The 15,159-nt window shown below is 36.9% G+C and overlaps 1 protein-coding gene across 1 annotated transcript in view; it reads right to left on the bottom strand.

Moving 5' to 3' along the window:
• LOC140137484 (E3 ubiquitin-protein ligase UBR4-like) overlaps positions 1-15,159 on the bottom strand; it is a 194,859-nt gene that overhangs the window by 127,223 nt on the left and 52,477 nt on the right. Inside the window, 17 exon segments of the mRNA XM_072159195.1 lie at positions 992-1,152; positions 1,736-1,937; positions 2,504-2,684; positions 3,716-3,873; positions 4,507-4,731; positions 5,453-5,605; positions 6,278-6,367; positions 6,657-6,908; positions 7,562-7,732; positions 8,450-8,722; positions 9,467-9,494; positions 9,496-9,575; positions 9,577-9,684; positions 9,978-10,083; positions 10,736-10,818; positions 11,576-11,639; positions 12,450-12,641. Coding sequence (XP_072015296.1) covers positions 992-1,152; positions 1,736-1,937; positions 2,504-2,684; positions 3,716-3,873; positions 4,507-4,731; positions 5,453-5,605; positions 6,278-6,367; positions 6,657-6,908; positions 7,562-7,732; positions 8,450-8,722; positions 9,467-9,494; positions 9,496-9,575; positions 9,577-9,684; positions 9,978-10,083; positions 10,736-10,818; positions 11,576-11,639; positions 12,450-12,641 — 2,527 coding nt within the window.

The raw sequence follows: 15,159 nt of genomic DNA, 5'->3' as shown, positions 1-15,159 counted from the left end.
TATTGAGTCTGTGTTTGATTTGTTGTATAACTTACCTTTGTACAAGCTACCTACATGCCAGTAGTATTGAGTCTGTGTTTGATTTGTTGTATAACTTACCTTTGTACTAGCTACATACATGCCAGTAGTATTGAGTCTGTGTTTGATTTGTTGTATAACTTACCTTTGTACTAGCTACCTACATGCCAGTAGTATTGAGTCTGTGTTTGATTTGTTGTATAACTTACCTTTGTACTAGCTACCTACATGCCAGTAGTATTGAGTCTGTGTTTGATTTGTTGTATAACTTACCTTTGTACTAGCTACCTACATGCCAGTAGTATTGAGTCTGTGTTTGATTTGTTGTATAACTTACCTTTGTACTAGCTACCTACATGCCAGTAGTATTGAGTCTGTGTTTGATTTGTTGTATAACTTACCTTTGTACTAGCTACATACATGCCAGTAGTATTGAGTCTGTGTTTGATTTGTTGTATAACTTACCTTTGTACTAGCTACATACATGCCAGTAGTATTGAGTCTGTGTTTGATTTGTTGTATAACTTACCTTTGTACTAGCTACCTACATGCCAGTAGTATTGAGTCTGTGTTTGATTTGTTGTATAACTTACCTTTGTACTAGCTACCTACATGCCAGTAGTATTGAGTCTGTTTGATTTGTTGTATAACTTATCTTTGTACTAGCTACCTACATGCCAGTAGTATTGAGTCTGTGTTTGATTTGTTGTATAACTTACCTTTGTACTAGCTACATATATGCCAGTAGTATTGAGTCTGTGTTTGATTTGTTGTATAACTTACCTTTGTACTAGCTACCTACATGCCAGTAGTATTGAGTCTGTGTTTGATTTGTTGTATAACTTACCTTTGTACTAGCTACCTACATGCCAGTAGTATTGAGTCTGTTTGATTTGTTGTATAACTTACCTTTGTACTAGCTACCTACATGCCAGTAGTATTGAGTCTGTGTTTGATTTGTTGTATAACTTACCTTTGTACTAGCTACATACATGCCAGTAGTATTGAGTCTGTGTTTGATTTGTTGTACATTGTAGATTTGTAGCAGGTCATTTCCGCCGATTTCCACATCATTCATGGCTTGGCAATGCTCAAAGAAGTCTACAGGGAACGTCACTTGACCTGATGGGCGACCTGAAAGGAGGGAAGCATAGACATGAATTTGTAAGGTAATGGTACCATACTGGAACAATGTGCCAATCTCATTTTTTTTTCATTGGCATTTGTGCCAGACTCCACTGCTTTGTATTACCTTATGGGAGGGGGGGAGTTTGCTACTCGTGCTGCACATAAAGTCTGTTTTACCGTATAAGCATTGTATGCCTGTATCTATTTATACACCTAGATGAAAAGAAAATAGTGGTGATAGGGCCTTGTATAAAGCTAAATTGATACTCCATCGATGAGCAATTGATATTTGAGCAATAAGGTATTGCACTTTTCCCAATGCAACAAAAAGCAATATATCTCATTGGCTAAATATCAATCACTATCGCTAAGTGATGTAGTATAAATTCAGCTTAAGTGCATAACATACAACTTGATGATCATGAGTCAAAGCCTGTACACTGCCCCACGATGATTGGACAAGCACTACATGACATTATATTATTTGTGCCACTGAAGGGGATCCTTTGCAACTGAGGCAGAGACTTAAACCACTGTACCATGGCCCCTGCAGTTAGTAGTCCAAAGGTTTTTTGTGATTACCACTCACCTGTTTTTGCCGTCTTCTTCTTTCTTGCTGGTTTCAATGCACTGATAGCCCCAGTAGCTTGGAACTGCCCCGACATCCAGAACCCAGTGTGATCCACACTAGCCATATAGATACGTAGACTGCCATCTTCACAGAGTAGAATCAGAGTAGTACGATGCTGATCAGAAGAGGAGGTATGACGGATGGCAACCATGTCTTGTACCTAAACAAAGAGGATAATGAGAAACCTCAGTTATTACTTCTTGATAAGCTGGGTAAAAGATCATAGACAAAGAATCAAACATAAGCAGATGTCTGATTCTGTCAATGATTTAGACAGGTTGTAAAGCAGGTGATTTCCATGTAGAAAGTGTGGCACAAGAGCATGTACCGTCATTTCAGTAATTAAGTGCCCTGTAAAGGACATGTACTATGTAATTTTACATGGGTGGTTATTTCTTACATAGTTTGAATCAGGTAAGTCAAAAAACTAGTCAAACACTTTAGTGCAGTATGCCCACATATTGGCAACTTCCAAATGGGCTGGTATACACACAAAAGGGCGGACCCTTGGGCTTGAACTGGCCTAGTGGCAATTCATAGCTCCTATTTTCCAAACCATGTGGATACTATCACCTGCTTAAGAATTGCAAATGAAAGGTGAGAAATTGTCCAGTACTATACATAATAAAAAATGATAATGACGAACATGATAAAAATTCTGTAATCGTGCAGGTACTGTTGAAACAGTAAATCAACTTTTATAGCATCAATTCACGAAAATCATACCTTAGCTTTAGCTGGTAGTGTCTTGATTTCTTGTACTCTAATCTTATCTGGTTCAATCATTAATATCACTGGTATACTAGTAGTTTGTGTGAGACAACACACTAATCCTGGATGGGTTAAGACCTCGTTCCATTGACACAATGCTGGTGGGTTGTTGTTGCCTTTTCCTGATCCATTGCCACTGTATGAAAACAATGATTGCAAGCAAATGAATAAGGGTGATGGATTATACAAGTTTAGTCAGATATGATCTACAACAATTTACAGACCTGCCAACCTACCAAAGTCAAAAAGGGGGATATTGAGGCTAAAACCTTGTTCATTTACCAGGTACCGACAAATTCAAAGACTTGAGGTGTGCAATACTTTCATAATTCAGGGTAGGATTTGCAGGTCTAAATTTATCACAATAGACTGAAGAGAATACTATAACAAAATTTTAAAGTGAAATTTACATCATTTTGTTCTGTTCTTACATTTAAATTTGTCATCACTGAAATTTTCAGTAAGCAGGACTGTTCCTCTTTCACTTTGGAAAACCCCAAATGAGGCACAATCCCTCAAAATGAGGGAAATTTGGCAGGTCTGAATTTAAAGTGCGCTACGTATAGACATAAACCCACAAGCCTCAGGAATTTGCTGACCATTGTGGCCCAAGACACCATTAACTATTAATAGCAACAATCAAGAACTTGTAGCAAACAAGCACATACCCTATACATACCACAATAATCTATCGCAGGTACTAAATACCAGTTCTCTTATGGGTAACCAAGACAATAAGCAGATAGTAATTCCATGCCCAGGGGAATTTCAAGTTAGCTCAATAATAAAATAACAAACAGGGACTGCCCCAAGCTCAAACTAATATCGTCACAGACCAATGGACCCAACCAACTGAGCTAACTAGACTTTAATCAAGATTTCATGAGAAAAAACAAATGTCTCATGAATGACAATGCCAAATGATCATACAAACAAAATTATTCTACAAATTTTTTTCTGCCTTTGGGAGAGAGGGATTAAAATTGTTGGTTACATATAAAAAAAGATTAATGTTATTTTAAGCCCCTCCCGGTAGAGATAGGGAGAGAGGGGTAACCTTGGTGACAAAACTAGTTTAATATTTAAACGGCTTCATCATCTCTATAGGGTGAAGTTCACAATTACGTCTTGGTCAATATCTTATACTAAAACAACACTTGTACTTACGGTTTGAGTGTTATTGGGAAGAGCTGAGTGATCTCTGTAAACTGATGTCCAACAGGTGCACAGAATGACTTGCCCTGTGCATAGCTGAAGAACAGAAGCTGTAGTGTGTGGGAGTAGTAACAAGACACACCGCCTCCTGCTATCTGACCACCAGAATCCTGAGGTTAAAAACAAATAAAAAAGACGATACATTTTGATGATCTTTTATTTTTCTTATTTTTATAACATTCGGCCAAAGCCAGGCTACTAAGGGATATTAAAGGGATGCCAACTGAATATGACGGATAGGGATATAGGAAGAGGTCCGATTTTAGAAGCAGGAGGAAAACTGAAGCACCCAGAGAAAAACCTGCAAGGACGAGTATGGATCAGCAACCATTGAACCCGGGCAGCAGCAGTGAGAAGCGAGTGAGAAGACCACTACACTAACCCGTCCTGCATTCAAACTGTACAACACCAATTGGCTATTCCAGTTGAAATCCATACACCTCGTATAGAAGACTTGATTCTAATCTTCCACACAGGGAGTGTGAATTTCAAATGGTATTACGTAAATGGGTGACTCCATTTGAAATCTACACCCCTTGTGTGGGGATTAAGGTCATATTTCCTATAGAAGGTGTATGTATTTCCAACTAGAATAGCCAAATAAATAAAATATTTACAATCCGGTTTCCATTGTTTAGAACTATAGAAACTGGACGGAACCAGCGGTCAACCGCTGGTTGAGTTTTGATTTCATCCCTTAGTAGTAAAGGAAATATGAAATTCTGTTTCTGACATAAACCTACCGTGAGATCATCATGTTTGACTTCCAACACATTAGTCACATAGAATGGTCCATGCTTGGCTTCAGAAGCTTCCTCCATTGGCTGTGTGTATAGATACCCAGCAGATGACATCAGGATCAGGGTGCGAGACTCTTCAGTGAAGATGAAGCAGGCATCTCGAATCTTACCGCTTGGCACCAGGAAATAGAAGCATGGACTAAGTGCATCCTTGGACAGGTCGTACACCTATGAGAATGAAGTACAATTTCTTTTTAGAAATCATATCATTTCCTTTAAATTTAAAGCTAATATTCCCACAAACCCTAACCTATACACCTGTGAGAAAGAAGGATAAGTTCTTTTTAGGAATCATATCATTTCCTTTAAACTTAAACCTAACCTTCCCACAACCCCTAATCTACCTCCAACACTTTAAAAAACCATGACAGTTTAATATCATATCCCTTCTAGTAAGTTCTATAATGATTCCTGATCCTACAACCAAGTAATGAATTGAATTAAAAGTGTATATACCATACCTGCTTAAAAGTGCCTTATAATAATCTTCAACCATATGCCCTTTGTTTTTAAATTTCTTCCAATATTTGTTTGTTTTTAAATTTCTTTTTTATTTTAAGACCTTAATAACGTAGGAACAAAACCATAAATAAAAGTCTTTCAATTCTATAGCAAAATCAAGCTAAGACTACCAGGATACTCAATATGGCAGATGCCTGATTTATTTGTGATCAGCAATGATTTGTTATTAGACCTGTTTTGAGTAGAAAACAGTGTGTTTTATGATTTAGCCAACACTTTCAAACTATGACTTTTAAGACTAAGCAGACATTTTATATTTGCTGTAATGGATTCCTCATAAAAAGCCGAAGTTGTTCTATTATACAAGCTCATTGCTATTCCACCCCTCCCTCAAACAACATTATTCCTGCTTTTGAGTGATACATACCTTGACAAAGTCAGCAGTGACAATGGCTAATTCTGTCTGTGATCCAGGCAGCCATATGGCTTTGATGATAAAGTTGCCAGCCTCTAGCTGTGGATGCAGCACCAGATGATCTGATACTGTTCCTGAACTGGTGAATGTCAACACATGACAGTCCTACAGAAGGAATGAAATGGGGAGAAAAGGTTACAAGTGTTAAAATAGACCAGTGTGGCTGTGCAGACCTAGCAGGAAAAAAACACTTGAAATGAGCAATTCAATCTGCAGGGAAAATTTTGAAGATTTTCTGCACACTACACTGTAGGGTTGCTTGAATTCAGAGTTTTTTCGAAGTCTACCAGTTTAAACCAAGGGGAAAAAATGTTGTATTGACGTAACTTGACCTACCCTAATAATAGGCCTGAACCCTACACTACAAATATTCACAAAATTTTTTTTACAAAAAATGTATAAAAAAAGGCCTCTCTGTCAAATGCAATTTAAAACTTTAAAAGCGTGTGTAAAAATAAAAGATGATGAACAAAAGAATCCTGAATACATATTTTAGGTATATGTAAAAAAAAACTAATGGTGCATATTTCAATGGAAACAATATTAAAGTTGACTAAAGCGGGTAAAAACCACTGGGCAACGTCACTGTCATGGCGAACTCCAAAATCTCAAAAACATTCAAGCCGATGTCTAATCATCAACCAAGGATGCCACTCAGTTAAACCCACCTCAAGATGTCGTACATATTTAATCTTATGTTGAGTCCATGGCACGCGGATCACCAATGCAAATGTTACTGTGCCCTGTGGTGTACCAATAGCTTTATCAAGTACATACCTTGAGTCCACAGACTGCCAGGAAATCTTCATTGCATGGATTGCCAGTGATGCTCAACACAGAGAAGGGTACTGGTGCAGAGGATAAGCGCTATAGTGTGAAAAAGTACAACAAAATTAATTCAATCTTGTCAAAATACAAACAAATCTGTATCATTTTAAGATGATCAATATGATTTTTATGCTGCTAATGAAGAAAATATTATTATTAAATTAATTACAGAGCAACTATACTATATAATGACACTTATACAATGCAATTCCTGATCTCATCATTGCATTTTCTAGTAACAGAAGGAGAAAACTTATAATAATACAAGAATACAAAAATAAGTAAAAACTGACAATCTAATGAATAGATACCATAACATAGTACTTACCGTCAGTGTCAGTTTGCGTTTGCTGGAGTCTGCCTGCTTCAAGAGTGCAGACAGCTGCAGTACAGTGATGCGTCCTTTCTCGTGGCAAACCGCCAAGTGTTGGCGCCTTCCATGCGGTGATGCCAAGCAGCACATAGCAATACGACGGAGCATGTGTGCACCCAGCAACTGGCGGATTTGTTGACCTTGTTCACCGGAGAAGTTTGCGCGGACATTTTCAAAGGCTCCTTCTTGTGATCCAAGGGTTGGGACCTGAAACAAAAATGAACATGCAAAGTTACTTACAATACCCCTGATTGGTTAATTGCATGCTAATAATCATCTGAATAACCAATTAAAATAGAGCTTTTAGATCTCTAAGCATTGTTAAGCTAATCCCATTCAGCCTGACTGACTAGTATTACCATGTCTCTGATTGGCTCAATACATGATATACCTCTCTTTTTAAACATTCAAAATAGTTCTCGGGAGGCCGATAATTTCGGCAGTATTGCTCATGGAATTAACTTAGCTTTGATAATTGCAAGATCTTTACGAAAATTGAAACAAGCCTTTTCCTTAATGAAACAAATTACTTGTGCATGGCTGTGAACCTGGGCTTTGAACTTAACCCCATGGGTGTTACTGACTTTCTAACAGTGCCCCTGATTGGTTAATTACATGATATAATCATCTGAGTAACCAATCAAAATAGAGTTTTGAAATTGATTGGATTTTTTTAAGGTTTAAAGCTATTTTGGACACACTCACTGTGAAAGTATAAGAACTTTACAGCTTAATATATAGGAACAGTTCATACACTATTGTGATCATCGCATAGTGATGAATAACAGATAAGTATAAACCATCCATGTCTACATCCCAATACATTATTCTCACTACAGAGGGCAATGTTACAAACTTACCATGAGTTGGTCTGTGGATTCTATATTCTTATCATTAGCATGTAATTCCTGTAGAGCTGTCTGAGCTCTAGCTGTAGCTCCTACTGCCGACGTCTGCAGACTGTGTTTTTCTATGGGCTCCATCAATGACTGCAATAGATCTATTACAAAACTGGCTGTGTTGCAGTTCTCCTGTTATATTGACATAAGAATATGAATAAAATGATATATGAAAGAGATGTTGATCAATAGCTGTAGCCCCTACTGCCGATGTCTGCAGTCTGTGTTTTTCTATGGGATCCAACAGTGATTGAAGTAGATCTATTACCAAACTGGCTGTAATTCAGTTCTTCTGTTATATAATGATTGGTTGATGAAGTGACACTCACATTTTACTTTTTACCATTTTCCTACTGAGCTGAACAAATATAGTGTTTTCATCAACAGCATTGTTGCATCTTGAATGGATAGGATATATAGATAGCGTAGCTTTAGAACACCAATCAAATGTTTGGTTACATCATCAAAATCAGACAAAAGGATTGCAAAAAGATCTACTCTATGTATCATACCAGAAGGAACTCAATTCCGTATGACACCAACTGAAACATTGTTGACTAATATAATAATTATTGGATCTAAAAGGACCAGTGGTTTGTTAACATGGGCAATTTTGTTTACATTTCAAGTCTCATAGCTTAAAGAGTGCAGAATTGCAGTTCCTTGAAATCTCAGTAAATATAATGCTATTCCAGTTGCAATCCATCCATAACACCCCCCTATGGAAGACAACACCTTAATCTTCCACACAGGGGGTGTGAATTCAAATGGAGTTACCTGGATGGGTGACTCCATTTGAAATCTATACCCCTTGGAACAGCCTAATGTTGCTTTGAAATTTAAACTCACCAATTGTGTGAGAACAACATCCTTGGATTTCTCCAGTTGTTTAGCCAATGCCTGCCTGAATTTGTTGATCTCCTCAGCCGCTAACTTGTTGCTTAACTCAGTGGCTACTGGTTGCTTGTCAGTTGGTGACACCATGGTACGATGACGAAGTGAACCAGTGGATGGGTCACGGGTTTTATCTCCGGAGATGGACGTGGAGGAGAACGGCGACACCATGGTGGTACTAGCCATGCTTGAATCCAAATTGGAACCTGGTGTTCTCTTGGTTAGAGCCTAATTAAAATGATATAAAAATGCTTTTATGTAAATATACATACATACAGTCCTTAATTTGTCGGTTTGTCACATACATGTAGTGATGGATATAGCATTATTTTTTTGTGGCACAACATACATACATACATACATTACAAGCATTTATATAGCGCATCTATATCAAGAACGATGCGCTTGGAAACACAAGAAACAACAGGAACAATGGGAATAAAATGCATAAATAACTGAGTCTTGAGAGACTTCTTAAAAGTGGAAATGGAATCAGAGTTTCTGACAGACTTTGGGAGAGCATTCCATGTTTTTGGAGCAGTATAGGAGAAATGTGCGATTTGAAGCAGTATGAAGATGGCATCTGGTATTTGGTACACTTAGTCGAGTGGCATCAGATGCTGAACGGAGACTTGATCATGCAGGATGGTACAAATGCAAGCAAGATAACAAATAGTAAAGCATGATCTTGAAGGTGATGCATTCACGAATCGGTAGCCAGTGAAGTTCTTGAAGGTAAGGTGTAGCATGATCTCGCTTCTGTGCATGGTGGATAAGCTTGGCCGCCCAGTTCATTATGCATTGGAGATGTTGTAAATCTGAGCTGGTGGATCCAAATAAGGTGTGCAGCCTCATGAAATAATACTATCTCTATGTTATATCAAGTGATAGAGACACGTCTAGGTCCCAAAACAATACTTTTATTCTCTAATTATCGACTAGATATCCTAAAGTAAAATTTTATAAACCTACCTTGCAGACCCCATCTTCCTTTGCTCCAATCGCAGAAGAACGATCCATACTTGGCATAGGATAACTCATGCCCTCGATGACACACCTTGGCACATATTGTACACACACCCTACACCATCTACCATCTTACATGTATGGCAATGATACCAGTGCTGGTTCATAAACTCTTTCTGTGTGATTGTGAATGTGCACAGTTTGTTGCACAAGGAATCTTCATCCTGAAATGGCAAAAGGAACATAGTCTTATTTTAATGTTTTTCATATGTTGCTTGAATATGTTTACAATTAGGTTTACTATGATACAGGGTGACAAAAAAAAAAACCTTTTTAAAATAAAAATGTTTTAAATTCTGTATAACTTTTGTTGCAGTTATGATAAAAACTATATTTTAATCTCAAATGAAAGCTTATTCCTGACCACATTTTAGGCATTGTCATCAAATGTACAGTTAGAAATTATTAAGACTTTATTCAAAAGTGTAAACATGTGTTATAGCACACAAACTCTTACCGAATCTTCACCGCCAGAATCTTCCTCTTCTACGACCATGTCTTCAGCCCAGTCAGAATCTACATCTTGTGTTATGGCTTCCACATCATACACAGTGGGCAAAGTTCTATCAAAATACAAACAATATATCATAAGTATTTATGGAGTGGGTAAAGATTTGTCATAACAGATTAAAGACCAACAGTATTTGTATATAGCTTCTACATCATCCACAGTGGGATAAGTTCCTTCAAAGATACAAATAATTAGATACCATGAATTCTAAATTCTTCTTTTTTTTTGCCAGGCTGAGGTCATGGAAGATCACAATGTGTGCTCTCTGTAAGCCATCAACTTATTATTGTGTAGCAATATACATTGATCTAATATTTAATTAATCAATTAATTAATTAATTGATTAATTAATTAATTTGATCTGATTTCTTAAGTTTCTCATCTTTCACTTTAATTTGTTTGGTTGGACCCTAGTCTAGCCCAGCCTACAAGTGAGAATGCCGTGCTTACTTTATACTCCATCTCTCACTATGTATTTGGTAAATGTAACAGGCATTCACAATTTTTTTCTTATAGGGGCATTTATAATTTGTTAACATTTATTCCTAATAGGGGCAGGTACATGAAATCTCCTACCAATCGCCAACCCACGAACTCTATGATTTTTAAGAACCACAAAAGCTGGTTTCCAGCTTTGGGGTTCGAGAACTGCCCTTGTTTGAAAACAAATGTCACAGTTGACGAGAAAGAGAAGATTGACTTACTTGTCTGATGTTTGCTTGAGAGCACCCAGGACATTGGCGATATAGGAAAGAAGATAACAGGCTGCTTCCATCATACTACGATGCTGTCGAAATAAGAATAACAATACAATTTCAAACTACTAAGTACCCAAGGTTAGTAAACATGAGCAGGATTTAATATTGACATCTTTTATTCTTGATATCAAAATAAAGCAGCACTGTTTTAAAAATAAAAACCTTGCGATTCTGTTTTACCATGAAACATACCTTGATCTTAATTCTTTCGTTTGACCTAACTGGGAATCAAAGTTAAAACATTCTAGTTTTTTTATATGCTAGAACAATCACCCTAAAAGTCTTGTGAATTTAGTGACTGTTACTATAAAAAAAAACCAGGCAAAATAAAGGTGTTCAGCCCTTTTTCTAACAATCATTTAATATAGCAGTCTTCGACAGGTTTCTAAAAGGCATCCCTTGAAAAAACAGATGTTGAAATGAGAGTCTAACCATGGTTTTACTAACTAGTTGTAGTCCTACTAGATGTAGGGCGTATTGGGTGGAATAGGGGAACTTCAGACCCCTAATTGTAAGACTATTCATGTGCTAAAGATGAAATTTACACCTACTCTTTGTTATTGGGCAGCAGGAATGACCTCCCATGTACTTGTGGCCCTTGAACATGTTTAAAACAAAAATACCAAGTGGTTACTTAGGGAGGTTTTGCTTTAACCATGTTCGGGGGCCATAGGAGGTTTTTTCTGATCAACAACGTCATGTTGCTCTGACCATTTTCCTGGGAAACAGTGCATTTCAATGTGTGGCTTTAACTATTTTTAAACTGTCTCTGAACAAATAGCCTACCTTTCCTTCTATGTTTTCACAACTCAACTTCTCTGCAACATCCTTGTGGGACAGGTAGGTTTTACTGCACAAACAAAAACAAAAGGAAATATCAACTTTGAATTATTGATTTATATATTGATATAATAATTAAAATATTGACTTTTAATTTACAACCAAGTAAAATCACATACAAATATTAAGTCAAATATCTTTAATATAATTATATTTGATGCATTATGATCAGGTATGAGAATACACATTCATGGAAAAAGTTGGAAAAGTGTGTCAAATTGGACAGAAATACTGGAAAATGGGCAGAAAATTCTAATGCCTGTATGCCTTAAGACTATATATGTGCCCATCCACCACAAACTGGTCGTAAAGTCGGCATTTTCCATTTTGAGATACAATCAAAAACAGTATATGGATTTCTATGTAAAATATAGTAGGAATTTGACCTTTGATGAACAATAACTTCACTTCCAGATGTCAGATGAAGCTGGTTGACGTGTCATTTTAAAGCTGAAAGTGAATTCTTTCAAAATCTGCAATAAACAGAAAATGATCTAGAGCCGACTTTACTACCACTTCGTGGTGGATGGTCACATATGTTCTTTTTATCACTGGCATGAGTTCAGAAATACTTCCCTGACTATACCATTTTCTCTGTCATATGACGGTGATGTCAATGCATTGAGGCAGCTGTTTCACCTGTGCATCTATGCAGCATTTTTAAGCTGCACCTAATGAAATGCACAATGGCATCACTGCCACATCAAGGTGAAAAATAGGGATAGCGGTCACAGATAGATCATCCTAATATATGAGACTTTCTTTTTTCATTTTCAGCCTCAGTTGACCTCAAATAACCATGATAGTAACAGATACTTACCATTCTGCTAGCCAATCATTGGAAGCATTAAACAGTTCTGCATGACCAAGACCTGAGCCTGCTCCAGCAAGTGTAATCATAACTGGCATGAGTTCTGAGAATCCCAGGTTATCCCCAGTGCCAGCGAGTAACTCTGAACCCATTGGTATGAGGGCTTTGAGTAGGGCAGTGGCTACATTCTCACCGACGAGGCTGCAATAAAATCACAATGAAAAAAAAAATCCATTAGTCGGTCTTTTTCAATTACTCTAAATACTCAATTTCATTACAAAGTTCTCTTCAAATTGCACTCCATGTTTCATTCCTGCTAACAAAAGTAAAGGTAAATAGACCTTGGAAACTGGAGGTATGAGAATAATTATTTCAGTGCAATGCTTGTGTAAAGGCTTCTTTGGCACACCAACTTGCCGAGCGCACCACGTTCTTTAATACGCAGTGCGTGTGACCAAAGCATCGACACCTGATGCCACAGATTTGGTTTGTACTTCTAGGTTGAAGCAGTATAGAGAAATCTATATGAAAGGGACTATATTCCTTGGGGGATCTGCAATGAGAAACATCTGTTAACCTTATAAATAGCTGCAATAATACCTTTCTAAACTTACATTATAAACCGGTGGAAAATTACTTTTTTGGTTATCATGTTAAAGTGCATATCACCAAAGTTCCAATCCCAACTTCTACTCTTGCAATTTTAAGACCTGCAAAACTTGCAATTTAAGACCTGCAAAACTTGCAATTTAAGACCTGCAAAACTTGCAATTTAAGACCTGCAAAACTTGCAATTTAAGACCTGCAAAACTTGCATTTTAAGACCTGCAAAACTTGCAATTTAAGACCTGCAAAACTTGCAATTTAAGACCTGCAAAATTTGCAATTTAAGACCTGCAAAACTTGCAATTCAAGACCTGCAAAACTTGCAATGTAAGACCTGCAAAACTTGCAATTTAAGACCTGCAAAACTTGCAATTTAAGACCTGCAAAACTTGCATTTTAAGATCTGTAAAGCTTGCAATTTAAGACCAGTAAAACTTGCAATTTAAGACCTGCAAAACTTGCAATTTAAGACCTGCAAAACTTGCAATTTAAGACCTGCAAAACTTGCAATTTAAGACCCGCAAAACTTGCAATTTAAGACCTGCAAAATTTGCAATTTAAGACCTGCAAAACTTGCAATTCAAGACCTGCAAAACTTGCAATTTAAGACCTGCAAAACTTGCAATTTAAGACCTGCAAAACTTGCAATTCAAGACCTGCAAAACTTGCAATTTAAGACCTGCAAAACTTGCATTTTAAGATCTGTAAAGCTTGCAATTTAAGACCAGTAAAACTTGCAATTTAAGACCTGCAAAACTTGCAATTTAAGACCTGCAAAACTTGCAATTCAAGACCTGCAAAACTTGCAATTTAAGACCTGCAAAACTTGCAATTTAAGACCTGCAAAACTTGCAATTTAAGACCTGCAAAACTTGCAATTTAAGACCTGCAAAACTTGCATTTTAAGATCTGTAAAGCTTGCAATTTAAGACCAGTAAAACTTGCAATTTAAGACCTGCAAAACTTGCAATTTAAGACCTGCAAAACTTGCAATTTAAGACCTGCAAAACTTGCAATTTAAGACCCGCAAAACTTGCAATTTAAGACCTGCAAAATTTGCAATTTAAGACCTGCAAAACTTGCAATTCAAGACCTGCAAAACTTGCAATTTAAGACCTGCAAAACTTGCAATTTAAGACCTGCAAAACTTGCAATTCAAGACCTGCAAAACTTGCAATTTAAGACCTGTAAAACTTGCAATTTAAGACCTGCAAAACTTGCAATTTAAGACCTGCAAAACTTGCAATTTAAGACCTGCAAAACTTGCAATTCAAGACCTGCAAAACTTGCAATTTAAGACCTGCAAAACTTGCAATTTAAGACCTCCAAAACTTGCAATTTAAGACCTGCAAGACCTGCAAAACTTGCAATTTAAGCAATTTAAGACCTGCAAAACTTGCAATTTAAGACCTGCAAAACTTGCAATTTAAGACCTGCAAAACTTGCAATTTAAGACCTGCAAAACTTGCAATTTAAGACCTGCAAAACTTGCAATTTAAGACCTGCAAAACTTGCAATTTAAGACCTGCAAAACTTGCAATTTAAGACCTGCAAAACTTGCAATTTAAGACCTGCAAAATTTGCAATTTAAGACCTGCAAAACTGCAATTCAAGACCTGCAAAACTTGCAATGTAAGACCTGCAAAACTTGCAATTTAAGACCTGCAAAACTTGCAATTTAAGACCTGCAAAACTTGCAAAGATCTGTAAAGCTTGCAATTTAAGACCAGTAAAACTTGCAATTTAAGACCTGCAAAACTTGCAATTTAAGACCTGCAAAACTTGCAATTTAAGACCTGCAAAACTTGCAATTTAAGACCTGCAAAAGACCTGCAAAATTTGCAATTTAAGACCTGCAAAACTTGCAATTCAAGACCTGCAAAACTTGCAATTTAAGACCTGCAAAACTTGCAATTTAAGACCTGCAAAACTTGCAATTCAAGACCTGCAAAACTTGCAATTTAAGACCTGCAAAACTTGCATTTTAAGATCTGTAAAGCTTGCAATTTAAGACCAGTAAAACTTGCAATTTAAGACCTGCAAAACTTGCAATTTAAGACCTGCAAAACTTGCAATTTAAGACCTGCAAAACTTGCAATTTAAGACCCGCAAA

Source organism: Amphiura filiformis, chromosome 17 (assembly GCF_039555335.1).
Source record: "Amphiura filiformis chromosome 17, Afil_fr2py, whole genome shotgun sequence".
Classification (NCBI taxonomy): Eukaryota; Metazoa; Echinodermata; class Ophiuroidea; order Amphilepidida; family Amphiuridae; genus Amphiura; species Amphiura filiformis.
Note: the sequence above shows the minus strand (reverse complement) of the source record. Positions and strands in the feature narration are given on the sequence as shown.